Source organism: Schistocerca serialis, chromosome 1, assembly GCF_023864345.2.
Source record: "Schistocerca serialis cubense isolate TAMUIC-IGC-003099 chromosome 1, iqSchSeri2.2, whole genome shotgun sequence".
In the NCBI taxonomy this organism is placed as follows: domain Eukaryota; kingdom Metazoa; phylum Arthropoda; class Insecta; order Orthoptera; family Acrididae; genus Schistocerca; species Schistocerca serialis.
The window spans coordinates 124,737,977-124,753,221 of NC_064638.1; the positions used below are offsets into that span (position 1 = coordinate 124,737,977).

Sequence of the window (15,245 nt, forward strand, 5' to 3'; positions counted from 1 at the left end):
GTCCATGCTGCTGCAAACGTTGTGCAGATGGTTGTTGTGTTGCAAACGTCCACATCTGTTGACTCGGGGATCGAGACGTGGCTGCACGATCCGTTACAGCCATGCGGATAAGATGCCTGTCATCTCGACTGTTAGTGATACGAGGCCGTTGGGATCCCTCACGGCGTTCTATATTACCCTCCTGAACCCACAGATTCCATATTCTGCCAACTGTCATTGGATCTCGACCAACGCGAGCAGCAATGTCGCGATACGATAAACCACAATCGCGATAGGCTACAATCCGACCTTTATCAAAGTCGGAAATGTGATGGTACGTATTTCTCCTCCTTACACGAGGCATCACAACAACGTTTCACCAGGCAACACCGGTCAATTGCTGTTTGTGTATAAGAAATAGGTTGGAAACTTTCCTCATGTCAGCAAGTTGTAGGTGTCGCCACCGGCGCCAACCTTGTGTGAATTCTCTGAAAAGTAATCATTTGCATATCACAGCATATTCTTCCTGTAGGTTAAATGTCGCGTCTGTTGCACGTCTTATTCGTGGTGTAGCAATTTTAATGGCCAGTAGTGTACTATATGCATCGTTTAGTATGCGATTTTTTAGAAATTCCATCCCGAAGGGGGTAAAATAGGAAATGAAATGGTTTATGAAAAGATGTCGCTGTTAAGGTCGCTTTGAAGCTAGAATTTCGAAAATGGTATTTGACTTCTAGGTTACAAATTTAAAAAAAAAACTATTTCAGTGTTTTTCAGAATTCGGTAACTAAGGAGGTACAACGGGACATGAATGGTATTATGGAAATCCTTATGAACTGTGCTCTGGCTCGAGTTTGTGCTCTTGACAGGTTGGCGTCGCGTACTCGGATTGTGACCTCTCGTTTTCGTAGTGCGTTCACTGGCTCCATTAGGTTTGCGCGCTTTGTCTGTCCGTGAGTGGCAGCAGTGGCGTTTATCGATGGCGAGTACTGTGGTACTATCTTTGGAGCGACCTGTAGTATTTTCGAGTAGCCTTGTGTCGGGAGTTCAGTGGGGGACGGAGCAGCAGTGACGTCCAACGGCGCCAGTACTCGCCGAGTGAGCTGGCGATGTATGCACTGCCCGATGGAAGGATGTGGTCACGAGAGTGGACGACCACGTGGAGATCCGGATTCAGCGAGTTTAAGTTGAATGGATCGTTATATTCGAGTAGTGCAACTTTCACTTGCGTGTGTGTCCGTCCGTCGAAGTGACCTCATGCCATCAAGCTGTCAGTTGGCGGTTTTATACTCCGACGTATCCCTTGCCTTACTTGATTGGCGACGACCGATGTTTGGTCGTTCGGTCGGTCGTCTCTGTGGATGACGTATATCTGGTCTTTCGACCGTCTATGTGTTCTTAACGTTCATGTCTACGTGCAATTCGTCTTGTTGCTGTATAGTGACTGTTTTAGCATTGTTTGAGTTGTTTGTGGAATTGTCTTTTGCGGTTCCATGTGCATCTAGTCAGGCTTTGAATAGGCAGTTTGGTCTTAACACTGTCTGCGTACTAGGATTTGGTGGAGGCAACTTGTGTAATTAAATGCTTGTCATTTGGCGACGTTAACTGTTGTTCTATCGTGATACTGGTTATCGCATCTTAGGTGGGTTTTGCGAGTGTGCTGGTCGGCGTTTAAGCTGTCCCTAGTTTGATGTATACAACGCCTCTTCTTCTTGATAATTTTGTTTGATTTGTACTTGGACTCGGCTAAAACTCGGCGACAGCTGGTAGAGTGTTGAGATCGTTATCAAGTTACGAAGACGACATTACACAAAATAACAGTGCTGAACCGAAATGTCGACGTGCGTGAGATATTTTCTTCACCAAGAATCGTAATTAATCGTTCGTAATCGATGTTTAACTGATTAATGATGAAATATTAATGATAAAACCAATACAGTCACATCCACAACAAATTCCCTACAACCCGGTCGTAATTTCAAGTATGTAAGAAATCGTAACAGTGGGCTTGTTATTTGAGTCAAAGATTCTACACAAGCGCCGAGCGCTACAGTCAAATATTATCGCTGCGCGTAATTATTACTCGAGAGTTTCATGTCAATAATTTGATAGAATTTTAACTCACAAATGCACGACTTGGCATGAGAGGGTGTTTTATTGCACAATAGCAGTCACTTCCTAACCGAGCCTTGAGAAGAAAACTTTCCCAGGTGTTGGGGGGATTTAAATTATATGTTTCGGACCTATCACTGAAGTTCCATAAACCACTGGCTATTATGAATGAAAATTGTCTATCAGTGTTCGTTGCCTAAATCACTTTCTAAGTAATGTTTAGTTCAATTATCTAGTTAAAAGTTCACTTTATTCTAGTAGGTAAAAGTCCTCCGTTCGAATTCTAATGCCGTGATATTTGAAGTCAGAAGATCGTATTACTGCGTCATAATAGATCGCAATTATTTAGTGTCAAAAACAATCTAAGCGCGCCTACATGTACGAGCATTCAAATATATGACCTGCTTCGGCTAACTCTTGTAACGTAGTGACAATGCATTGAATTATACATAGTAATTACTCACGATTCCCAAAGAGTACTCACACGGAGTATTCTTTGGGATTGTTGCTTCTACTTTGCGAACGTTAATTTATGCTAATTTTGCAATTTATTATGATTTTGATTTTAATTTTACTGAAATTTAATCTTTCTTTTGTAGATTGCTAAATTGTCAAGTCTTAGATTCCTGATTTAATTACTTGTTATTGTCCTAATAATAGTGATAAATGAAACTTCGTTCGCTTATTCACTTTTATGGGAATTTGGGACTTGGGGGAAATCTTTGGGGTATTGGGAGTTAATTTTTTATTTTTATTTCTCGTCCGAGGAAGTGACATTACAGTTACCATCCTGTTTGGTGAGCATAACTCTTGGCTGCATGTCTTACCGCTTACGCAGCTTTAGGGAATTTCTCAGGTCGATCCTTGGAGCACTGTCTGTGGATACCTCCCTTCTTTATTTGGTACGATTGTGTCAACTGTTAAAATTAATATTTTGTTTAAATTATTCCTGTTGCTTGTGGTCTTCAGGCGACAAATAATTTGAATTCTTTCTTAATAAGACCTTCAGCCATCAGTTTAGCTTGTGTTACAGCCAATTTTTTTAAAAGGATTGTTCTAAAAATATTATTTTAGTATATTCAACGTGTAATTGTCTCCCTTATTTGTAGCTCAGGCCTCCAGCCGTTAATTGTTCTGAAGTACTGCTCCTGGCCTTCAGCCGACAAATAATTTGAATTCTCTCTTAATAAGGCCTTCAGCCGTCGGTGTAGCTTGTGTTACAGTCAATTCTTTTTGAAAAAGATTGTTCTTAAAAAATTATTTCCTTAAATAAAGCGTATGTGTTTACTGTCCAACCAGCGGTAACTGATTAGCCCCTGTCCACACCTTTTCCTGCTTTCCCTAACTACTACGTTTCAGTTTCATTATAAAAGCATTTTTCAAGATAAATCTATAAAATTTATATTTGGCTTCTCAGGTAGAAATAAAAAGTACATGTTTGAGTGTTTATGGAAATTCAAGCCCTAAGGGGATGAGATAGGGGATGAAACTTCTTTATGCAAATTAAAACATTTTTATAGTTAAATCTATGAATACTTCTATTTGAGTTCTCGATTACAAATAAAAAAGTATGTGTTGGGGATGAAAATTTCAATAGAAATGTTACTAGAATACAAGAGACAGGGATAACAAAAGACCCAGACTCCAGCTACCAGAATCGCTTTTTGCTCAGAAGTACATTCGGAAAAAGACATGCTTCCATGGCCTTAATTAGAATGGAAAGTTTAGAAGGTGTTGCAATTTGCGAATTGGATGAAAGAAACTTGTTTAACTATGACCGGGACAAATCGGCTTTGTCACAGTTGCATAGAAAAAGAAATGGTCTTTACTATATTAATTTATCAGTAGCCTAATATATGTTTATAAAATTAATTTTGTCGTTATTACTGTGCAAAGGCGAGCGAAGCAGTGGGCACCAAGCTACTACTCCATAGAGGTATGGAAGTATATATTATGGCTTAAAATGGACGATTTTGTTGCTGGTGACTTGGAATTTGTCTTATTAACATTAGTTTCCGGATATTTGCTCTGTACATGTCCAAAATTGAGACCTATTATTAATAATTTATTGAAATTTTTATGTATGAATTTAAAATTACTAATTGAAATTGAGATTGTGAGGTGAAAATATAAAAAAATAAACAAGCAATTTATTATGACGAGAAAAGTTTTTGTTTATTCGATGTATAAATTACAGTATGGTCCACAAGTTTGTTTCACGGCACTTTCGCAAAAGGAAAGCATGATAGATAGAATATTCGCCAGTGACGAAGTTTTCGCCCACCGGCGAAAAGGTGTACGGTTGTACGTCAGAAGAGGGGTTGAAAGTGTGAAGAAGAGGATGGAGGACAGGAAATTTAGAAGTGGTAGGCTGTGCCCAGGCCGGCGAAGGTAACATGACCGGGGGCAGCGGCGAGGACGGCGGGGGCAGCGGCGTAGGCGGGGGCGGCGTAGGCGCGTGCTCCGTAGGCCAGAGCGGGGGCGGCGTAGGCGGCGCGGTAGGCACCACCGTAGGCCAGAGCGGGGGCTGCGACAGCGGCACGGTAGGCACCACCGTAGGCCAGAGCGGGGGCGGCGACAGCGGCACGGTAGGCACCGCCGTAGGCGAGGCCGCGGCCGTAGGCAAGAGCGGGGGCGGCGTAGGCGCGGGCGCCGTAGGCCAGGGCGGGGGCGGCGGCGATGGCGGGGGCAGCGGCGATGGCGGGGGCGGCGTAAGCGCGGGCGCCGTAGGCCAGGGCGGGGGCGGCGGCGATGGCGGGGGCGGCGCGGACTACTCCGTAGGCACCGGCACCGTGCAGGGAGGCGCCGTAGGAGGCACCGGCAGCACCGTAGGCCAGACCGGCGGGGGCGGGCAGGGCGCCGTAGCCCAGCGAGCCGAAGTCGTTGCTGACGCGCGAGTTGCTGATGCGCACGCTGGAGGTCGGGCTGTCCACGGCTTTGGAGAACTGGCTGATGGTGTTGAGGCCGCCCAGGCCCTTGGAGGTGCTCTCGAGGGTCGCTCCGACGGCGCCGAAGTCGGCGGTGTTGGTGTAGGTGGAGTAGGCGGCTGGGCCACCGGCGTGGGCCACGGCCAGCAGAGCTGCCAGGAGAGCGACCTGCGGAAACAGGTGGCTCGTCAGATCTCATCGCGAGCGGTCTCACATGTCCAGTTCCTAATTCTCGGGAAGCTAGGCATCTGACGGAAGGAAGGCTTTGATGACCGGATGTTTCACCTGCTGAGAATTTCTACGGGTTGTATGGCCGTGGTCCATGGAACTGTTCAATCCCTGACGTTTCGTCCAAAGTAGCCTTGGACGACACGTCAGGGATTGAAGAGTTCAATGGACCACGGTCATACAACCTGGAAAAATTCTCAGCATCTGACGGAAGGGTTCATGGACGGAGATTTTTAAGGTTATATGGAGCCAGAAAGTGTTCAATCACCAGATCAGTGATGAAAATGTAATGAAATTTTGTGTGGATTGGGCCGCCCGTCGGGTAGACTGGTCGCTTGGTACAAGTCTTCTTAGCTGATGCCACTTCGCCGACTTGCACGTCTATGAGGACGATATTATGGTGAAGGCAACACTGGCCCTCTTTGTGCATGATAGGCTATACAACAGGCTGTAGATACCGGCTCCCAGGTTGATGCCATATTTCTCGACTTTCGAAAGGCGTTCGACTCAGTTCCGCTCTGTCGCTTGCTCGAAAAAGTGCGCGCTTACGGTCTATCCGATAACATATGCGGTTGGATAGAAAGTTTTCTAACAGACAGAGAGCAGTATGTCGTGCTGAATGGGGTGACTTCAACAGAAACAAGCGTAACCTCAGTGTGCCCCAGGGCAGCGCAGTAGGTCCACTGCTTTCCACGATTTACATAAAAGATCTGGTTGATGGTATTGAGAGCGTCATTAGACTGTTTGCCGATGATGTTGTAGTCTACAGGAAAGTAGTATCACACGAAAGTTGCGAACAAATCAGTGAGGATTTGTAGAAAATAAATGAGTGATGTAATGACTGGCAGTTATCTGTCAATGTTAGTAAGTGTAACCTGCTGCGTATAACAAGGCGAAAACCCTCTTAATGTACGAGTACAAAATAAATGCCCAGTCTTTGGAAACGGTAACATCCGTCAATTACCTGGGTGTGACTATTCGAAATGATCTCAAACGGAATGATCAGATTACACAAGTAACAGACAAGGCGAACTCTAGATTGCGGTTCATTGGTAGAATCCTGAAGCGATGCAGTCCTTCAACAAAGGAAATTGCTTACAATACGTTAGTTCGTCCAGTCTTAGAGTATTGATCGTCTATATGGGACCCTTACCAGTTTGGTGTGATTCAAGAGATTGAGAAGGTCCAAAGAAGAGCGGCAAGATTCGTGACTGGTACATTTAGCCATAGCGAGAGCGTTACAAATCTCATAGTGTGAAGTGGAACACACGGCAGGGGCTGCTCACTAAATTCTGAAATTCGATCTTTTGATGATGTAGAGCATATATTATTATCACCAATTTTCAAATCGCGCAATGAACACCATTCAAATATAAGGGAAATTAGAGCTCGTACTAACGCGTTCAGACAGTCGTTTTGCCTTCGCGCCTCGGTCATGGATCTGTGTGATGCCTTTACTTTAGTTAGATTTAAGTAGTTCTAAGTCTAGAGGACTGATGACCTCAGATGTTAAGTCCCATAGTGCTTAGAGCCATTTGAACCATTTCTTCTTCCATTTCAAGGCGCGGACTGGCCAGTACCGAAAGCAAAGGAATTTAAGAAAATTGTTGCCTCTGTCTTTTCATTGGCCGTTTACCAATTTGGTTCAAATGTCATGATTGCTATGTCCGTGGTTCAGTTGGCATCATTTTGATGTGGGCATACCATTGTTTTTATTATCATCTAATCCTCTCTGTCGGTGTTCTTTTTCATCAAGTTGTCTTATACCTTCAATCCGAACTCTCTCGCATAGCGTTAGTCCAAAAGAGACGTCAGAAGCTTCATCTCAACTTCTGTGTCTCTTCGTTCATGTCCATTTCTTAGGATCCAGTTTTAACTACATTTTCCTTACATTACAGCAGGCTCAGCTACCACATTGTAGCGAAACTAATGAATTTTTAAATTATTTTTCTGTCGTAGCATATATACTAAAGCTTCGTTGCCATTTGTTATTGTGGAACGCCCAAGCTGTAAAATAATGGATGGTGTAGAACAATGTAGCTATCTGAGGGAAGGGACCCAATAAGAGCTAGTCTGAAGTTGTAAGCTAAATTATTTATGATGGTTCTGACAATGGAGTACATGTGGCCGTAATGTTGCTTAGACAGTAGGGTTGCAGCTTTAAGGACCGTAAGAAGAAATAAAATGTATAGTGAACGTGGACTCCAAAATGCGTACCTTACGCGTTGTGACTACTTGTTCATCTCGATACTGTGAAACAAATATCCTCTATTGCAAGATATTTGGTTTCCATATTTTAGGAGGAGGCAGTACGCACCAAAGCAAGGAAAATATCTAGTAAATATGGTCTCTTATATGAATGCGTGTAGCTGATTCACCTTGATGGGCAACGAATCCACCACATTCAGTGCTGACCACAATTAATTCCGACCTTCTGCAGGAATCTCAAAGGAGAGAGCGTGCAGGACTTGGACAGGGACAGCGGGTAGGTGGCACTAGGTGCGAATGTGGGTCGGCCGAGACGCGTGCCAAGACAGAGCGCGTAATGGTGACAAACACTGTGTCCGAGTAGGGCAGTGCTTTACGCAACTGCCTCGTAAGCAGGCGCTCCCGAGTTCGAATGCCGGTCCGTCACGCATTTTCACTCGTCGCCGCTTTTGCTACTCCAAGTCTTGATGCAGCTGATATCAGTACTTCCTTCCCTTTCCTTTCTCCCCTCCTCCACCTTTAATTTACCAAATATGGTATCAAAAATGCACACCTTATGAGCTATGCGCACTTGTTCACTAGAAGAGGTGTGTCGCAAAGTATATAGATGAACAGGCGCTCAGAGTCCTTAAGGTACGCATTTTAGAGCCCACGTTTACTACATTTTCCTTATTTTGGTCCACACTACCACCTCTGAAAGGTGCCTACCAAAAAATGGCTCTGAGCACTATGGGACTTAACATCTATGGTCATCAGTCCCCTAGAACTTAGAACTACTTAAACCTAACTAACCTAAGGACGTCACACAACACCCAGTCATCACGAGGCAGAGAAAATCCCTGACCCCGCCGGGAATCGAACCTGGGAACCCGGGCGTGGGAAGCGAGAACGCTACCGCACGACCACGAGCTGCGGACAAAGGTGCCTACCCTACAGCCTTAGCAACAACAGTACTGGTAAATGTATTCCACTATCAGAGGTGTCAGAACGATTTTCGCTTATAACTTTCCGGACTAGGATCCCTTACCTCAAATATACATTTACCCTACTCCATCGTCAATGGAAGTTTGTGATATCGCAGAATTGTCAAATGGCTCTGAGCACTATGGGACTCAACTGCTGAGGTCATTAGTCCCCTAGAACTTAGAACTAGTTAAACCTAACTAACCTAAGGACATCACAAACATCCATGACCGAGGCAGGATTCGAACCTGCGACCGTAGAGGTCTTGCGGTTCCTGACTGTAGCGCCTTTAACCGCACGGCCACTTCGGCCGGCTAAAGCCGCCGCAGAATTGCCCCGTATAGCGATAGCGTAATAAGTAGATCTACTACTCTCATTCTGAAGCATGGGCGTATTCATGTCCCAACTGTATTTTGCCCTTGATACAGACGTGCAGCTAAGCTAACCCGCTCGTATGGCGTAACACGCAGCGCCCTAGCTTGCAGGACAGGTAGTTGAGACAGACCTGGACTGAAATCGCGTGGCGGATTTACGATGGTGGCTGGTACACCGACCAGCATTAGTGCGGTTTTTAGGCGGGTTATAACATTCTCTTAGGAATATGCGGTGCTGGCCCCCGTTCCCGCCTGAGAAAATACGCCACAGAAGCAGTAAAAACAAGATCACACTGAACCAAGTTTACACAATACATAGCTAGGTAGCGCACGTGAATTCCCTCCATTATGTTACTAACAACTACGGTGGCAGAAAGGACGTCTATAAATCTGTCAAATCTCGAATGGATACTAGACGGCATTAACGCTGAGAAGAAGAAGAAGAAGAAACACAGGCCCGTTCTTTGCGTTAATTTCTTGTATGCAGTTCCTGTGCCTTAACAGCTATCAGAAAACAGTTCCAGGAAGAAGGACGGCTAAGAATTAAGGGTCTCGTCGACGTCTAGGTCACCAGAGAAGGAGTGTAACGTCTGACAAAACAGGTGCAGGGAAAGACTTGAGCCGTGTCCTTTTCAAAGAAATTGTTCCGGTATTTGCCTTAATAGAATAAGAGAAAACATGGAAAATATAATAGTTATATGTATGCACTGTGATTGTACATCACATATTTCTTTGACATCTTCGCAAATCCCATTTTCGACTTTGTTACGTTGATCTGAAAATGGATATGGGCCCGAAACTAGTCACCGAAAGAAAAATAAAATATTCGCAACTACGACTGGTTTTCCATTGTATTTATTAACAGAAGTTGCTGACCCAAGTTACTACAGCATGCTGGAAGTTCGTAAATGGAAAATGGAAATGTGGTTCGTAGGATTTCAACTTCTTCTTCCGAATGAGCAAATAGTGTCTCTGTTCAAATGATTCAAATGACTCTCAGTACTACACTCGTTCGACCTATACTTGAGTATTTCTCATCAGTGTGGGATCCGTACCAGATCGGTTTGACGGAGGAGATAGAGAAGATCCAAAGAAGAGCGGCGCGTTTCGTCACAGGGTTATTTGGTAACCGTGATAGCGTTACGGAGATGTTTAATAAACTCAAGTGGCAGACTCTGCAAGAGAGGCGCTCTGCATCGCGGTGTAGCTTGCTCGCCAGGTTTCGAGAGGGTGCGTTTCTGGATGAGGTATCGAATATATTGCTTCCCCCTACTTATACCTCCCGAGGAGATCAAGAATGTAAAATTAGAGCGATTAGAGCGCGCACGGAGGCTTTCAGACAGCCGTTCTTCCCGCGAACCATACGCGACTGGAACAGGAAAGGGAGGTAATGACAGTGGCACGTAAAGTGCCCTCCGCCACACACCGTTGGGTGGCTTGTGGAGTATAAATGTAGATGTAGAATGTAGATGTAGATGTAGACTATGGGACTTAATATAGGAGATCATCAGTCCCTTAGAACTACTTAAACCTAACTAACCTGAGGACATCACACACATCCATGCCCGAGGCAGGATTAGAACCTTCGACCGTAGCAGTCGCGCGGTTCCGGACTGAAGCGCCTAGAACCGCTCGGCCACCGTGGCCGGCAGTGTCTCTGTCACTGCACCATCTACCTGTGTACAGTTAAGTTCTGTTCAATAGTTATTCAAATCTAAGTACAACTTCCTTAAGCTTTTGTACTACCCTGCAACTTTTTCCGTTGACCGAATGTTGTTGCAGAGCTTCTCATTCTTCATTCGAACCAAAGAAATACATGATTCGCAGCCTGATGACAATTGTGATTTTTGTTCCATGATTGACCGTGTACTCCTCAATCATCGGAAAGAAAATCTGCTAAAAGCATGCACCATCTTTCGTTACGGTGAGCAAATCGTAAATCGTAAAGTGTTCTACCACTGGACCGAGTAATCCTCTGACTATTTGTTGTTGGTAGTATCACTAGCAAAATAGCTAAAACGAACTTCTAAAAACTTTCTAAACTGCACTGTCGATTTCCTATAGCGCTTCTAACGGACTGGTTAATACGGATCAGAACGCATAGTGAACCAACGCACCTCCTGTATTTCATATTCTAGTAGATCAGTCTTTTCTGGCGCATGCTTACAAACTATCCAGGTGTTATGTGAAGCCTACATGGTTCATTAGTAAAGGCCACAGTTTGGTTCTTCCCATTTTGAACGACTGCTGAGGAAAACATCTAACGAAGGAGTTAATTGCCCAACCTGTTAAAAACATTTTTCATATAATCAGTTAGGGAGCTGAACAATGCTCATTTTTTTATATGTAAAAATCACGAATCCATTCCTGATACATTTAGTGACAGTGCTAAGTATATCTATAGAGAAAGTCGATACTGTTTTCTCAGCAGCAACAGCTATTTGAGTGGTACCACTCGTGCGATAGCCTATTAACTCTATTAGTAACTGCATTGTGTAGTTCCTCCATTATCGCTTTCAGTCAACGGGACCAGTCGAATAAAAACAGTTAATCCTAATGTCAAGCGGATTATCACAAATACGATGTTTCGCCACTGGAACTGAACAAATATGCTGGATATCAGTGTCTAACACGTAGGCACTACAGCACTAATTTTTTTTGGGGATCGGAACGCAGAAAAAACTATACAATGAATAACGTGTTTTCCACACTGTTAGGTACTCTGAGAGACTATAGTCTACTTCTGATCAATGAATTCGGGAAGTTTCACAATACTCCGTTCCCGTTTGCTTGCTGCAGTTACGAAGCCTTTCCATGACAACCCAACTGAAAGATGTCGTGCTCTTTTCTACACAGGGAGTTGCCGTCGGTGACAGGAAACGCTGACGACTCACCTTTTAAGGAAACGTTCGTAGAACGGTAGTGTGTAAATCGTGTTGGTCCTTACAAATGATTCAAATGGCTCTGACCACTATGAAACTTAACATCTGAGTTCATCAGTCAGAACCACTTAAACCTAACTAACCTAAGGAAATCACACACATCCATGCCCGAGGTAGGATTCGAACCTGTGACCGTAGCAGCAGCGCCGTTTGGGACTGAAGCGCCTAGAACCGCTCGTTCACAGCGGCCGGCTTGGTCCTTACAGCAAAAGCAATGTATGAGATTCGAACTATGAATCCCAGGTCACCATACAGAGGGAGATGGAGCACTGGAGAAAGAAAATGGACTGGTATTCGCTAGGACGGTGGTTGAAAAGTCCAGACATCCTAATTTAGGTTTCCCGATATGTCCGTAAATAGCTGATGGTGAACGCCTGCATGGTTCATTTGAAAGGGTACGACCGATTTTCTTTTCCCAGCCTTATCATTCCGAGCTCCGTCTCAGATGATCGAGTCGTCGACGAAGCATTAAACCCTAACCCCCACAGCCTCGTCATCAAGAGTGTTTACAAAAAAGGGAAAAATCTCTGTTCGTTTGATATGAACCAACTCAGCGGAAATGTGCAAGGACCATTTAGACACCAATTCACTGTGTATTTGTAGTGGAAAGGTATAAAAGAACTCAGCATTAATGAGTAAGACATACGGTAATATACGCTTGTGTGGCATACATCGCTGACAGGTAGAGGCAGAAGGTTTACAGCGTGATGAAAGACTAATTTTTCAAGGCTCTTTGGAACTAGGGCTCTCTGTTTCACGCCTAGTATTTGGAATATCGAGGTACTCCATATTAGAACCTACAGGAAAACAATGAATGTCCTAGCGCAGTCGAGCACAGAATTGTGCAGCTGGAAACAGCTGACTACGCCGGCTGTAGCACAGTGGCGGTCACGTACGTACCTTGAAAGCCATGTTGTTGGTGTTGGTTGTGGTTGTCTTGGAAGTGAACGGACCAGAGTGCTGACCCGGAGGGCTCCGCGCCGTTTTATACTGCAGGCCCGGCGGTGGGCGTGGCTTGGTGGGGCGGCGTCCGGTGCCGTACCCTTTCACCGCGGCCTGCGAAACGCGGCGGCCACCACCCGGACCATGGGCGGGGTGCACCCACACCTCCACACCTCCAGCTGTGGCCGCGTCCCTGGCTGGCCCGGTCCTCCTAGGACGGAACGTCCCGGCCAAGGTCGCTGGCTGCGCCTGTAGGTCAGGCGCCAGCCGGACCGGACCCAAGAGCGTCGTTTCCGAAATCTGATGATCGCCCCATTTCACTATTTCCGTTATCCGATGGAATTATCGCCAGAGAAATTCTGAAGCAGCCAGTGCCCTTTCAAAGCTCTTAGTAAACGCAAATATAACTGCACTGACATCGAATGACACCAAGCATGTTGTTAACAAGAGTAGCTCATGAAGCGAAGTCACACAAGACGTGACGGCATTGACATTTCTACACTACTGGCCATTAAAATTGCTACACCAAGAAGAAATGCAGATGATAAACGGGTATTCATTGGACAAATATATTATACTAGAACTGACATGTGATTACATTTTCACGCAATTTGGCTGCATAGAGCCTGAGAAATCAGTACCCAGAACAACCACCTCTGGCCGTAATAACGGCCTTGATACGCCTGGACATTGAGTCAAACACAGCTTGGATGGCGTGTACAGGTACAGCTGCCCATGCAGCTTCAACACGATACCACAGTACATCAAGAGTAGTGACTGGCGTATTGTGACGAGCCAGTTGCTCGGCTACCTTTGACCAGACGTTTTCAGTTGGTGGGAGATCTGGAGAATGTGCTGCCAGGGCAGCAGTCGAACATTTTCTGTATCCAGAAAGGCCCGTACAGGACCTGCAACATGCAGTCGTGCATTATCCTGCTGAAATGTAGCGTTTCGCAGGGATCGAATGAAGGGTAGAGCTACGGGTCGTAAAACATCTGTAATGTAACGTCCAGTGTTGAAAGTGCACTCAATTGCGAACAAGAGGTGACCGAGACGTGTAACCAATGGCACCCCATATCATCACGCCGGGTGATACGCCAGTATGGCGATGACGAATACATGCTTCCAATATGCGTTCACCGCGATGTCGCCAAAGACGGATGCGACCTACATGATGCCGTAAGCAGAACCTGGATTCATCCGAAAAAATGACGTTTCGCCATTCGTGAACCCAGGTTCGTCGTTGAGTACACAATCGCAGGCGCTACTGTCTGTGATGCAGCGTCAAGGGTAACCGCAGCCATGGTCTCCGAGCTGATAGTTCACGCTGCTCCAAACGTCGGTTCGTGCAGATGGTTGTTGTCTTGCAAACGTCCCCATCTGTTGACTCACGGATCGAGACGTGGCTGCACGATCCGTTACAGCCATGCAGATAAGATGCCTGTCATCTCGACTGCTAGTGATGCGAGGCTGTTGGTATCCAGCACGCCGTTCCGTATTACCCTCCTGAACCCACCGATTCCATATTCTGCTAACAGTCATTGGATCTCGACCAACGCGAGGAGCAATGTCTCGATACGATAAACCGCAATCGCGATGGGCTAGAATCCGACCTTTATCAATGTCGGAAACGTCATGGTACGTCTTTCTCCTCCTTACACGAAGCATCACAACAACGTTTCACCAGGCAATTCCGGTGAACTGCTGTGTGTGTATGAGAAATCGGTTGGAAACTTTCCTCATGTCAGCAGGTTGTAGGTGTCGCCACCGGCGCCAACCTTGTGTGAATGCTCTGAAAAGCTAATCATTTGCATATCACAGCATCTTCTTCCTGTCGGTTAAATTTCGCGTCTGTAGCTCGTCATCTTCGTGGTGTAGCAGTTTTAATGGCCAGTAGCTTATATGCCTGGAAATTACTTCTGTGGGTTCCAATGCTTCTGAAGAAATTCGAACAATGGTTTTGTGAAGCCAAGAGATAAAACGAATACCTAACAAGGAGATGACACCACAGTCGTATTTTTCTATTTTTTTATTGTTTTGTGAACCCAAGAGATAAAACGGGTACCTAACAAGGAGATCGCAAGGCCATCAGATTTTGGTATTTTTTATACTCGTATTTATGGCACATGTAATCCTACACTTAACTATCAATCAACCAAAGCCGTTACATGCAACTCCCAAATATTCTCGAGAAAATCGTCTTTGAAGCCTTCCAGTCATGTTTAACCAGATAATGTAAGGGTGCTTTTTTGGAAATTTTGGAAATTTGTGGTAAGGTCTTATGGGACCAAACTGCTGAGGTCATCGGTCCCTATGCTACTAATCTAAGCTACTTAATCTAACTTAACTTACGCTACGGACAACACACACACACACACACACACACACACACACACACACACACACACACACACACATATGTCCAAGGGAGGACTCGAACCTCCGACGGGGGCAGCCACGCGGACCGTGACAAAGCGCCTCAGACAGCTCGAGTGCTGCTTTTCTGTGGTAGACTGCTCGCCTGCCACATGGGGGGGTGGGGGGTGGGGGAGGGATCCTTGGTTTGATTC

The 15,245-nt window shown here is 45.4% G+C and overlaps 1 protein-coding gene across 1 annotated transcript; it reads right to left on the minus strand.

The window, feature by feature from the left end:
• Positions 1–4,240: 4,240 nt before the first annotated feature.
• On the minus strand, positions 4,241–12,717 carry LOC126463856 (cuticle protein 21.3-like). The gene is made up of 2 exons (XM_050096191.1): positions 12,634–12,717; positions 4,241–5,186 (listed from the first exon to the last, which is right to left on the minus strand). Exons 1-2 carry the CDS (start codon positions 12,643–12,645, stop codon positions 4,449–4,451), a joined length of 750 nt encoding a protein of 249 aa, XP_049952148.1. The 5' UTR covers positions 12,646–12,717; the 3' UTR covers positions 4,241–4,448.
• Positions 12,718–15,245: the final 2,528 nt, after the last annotated feature.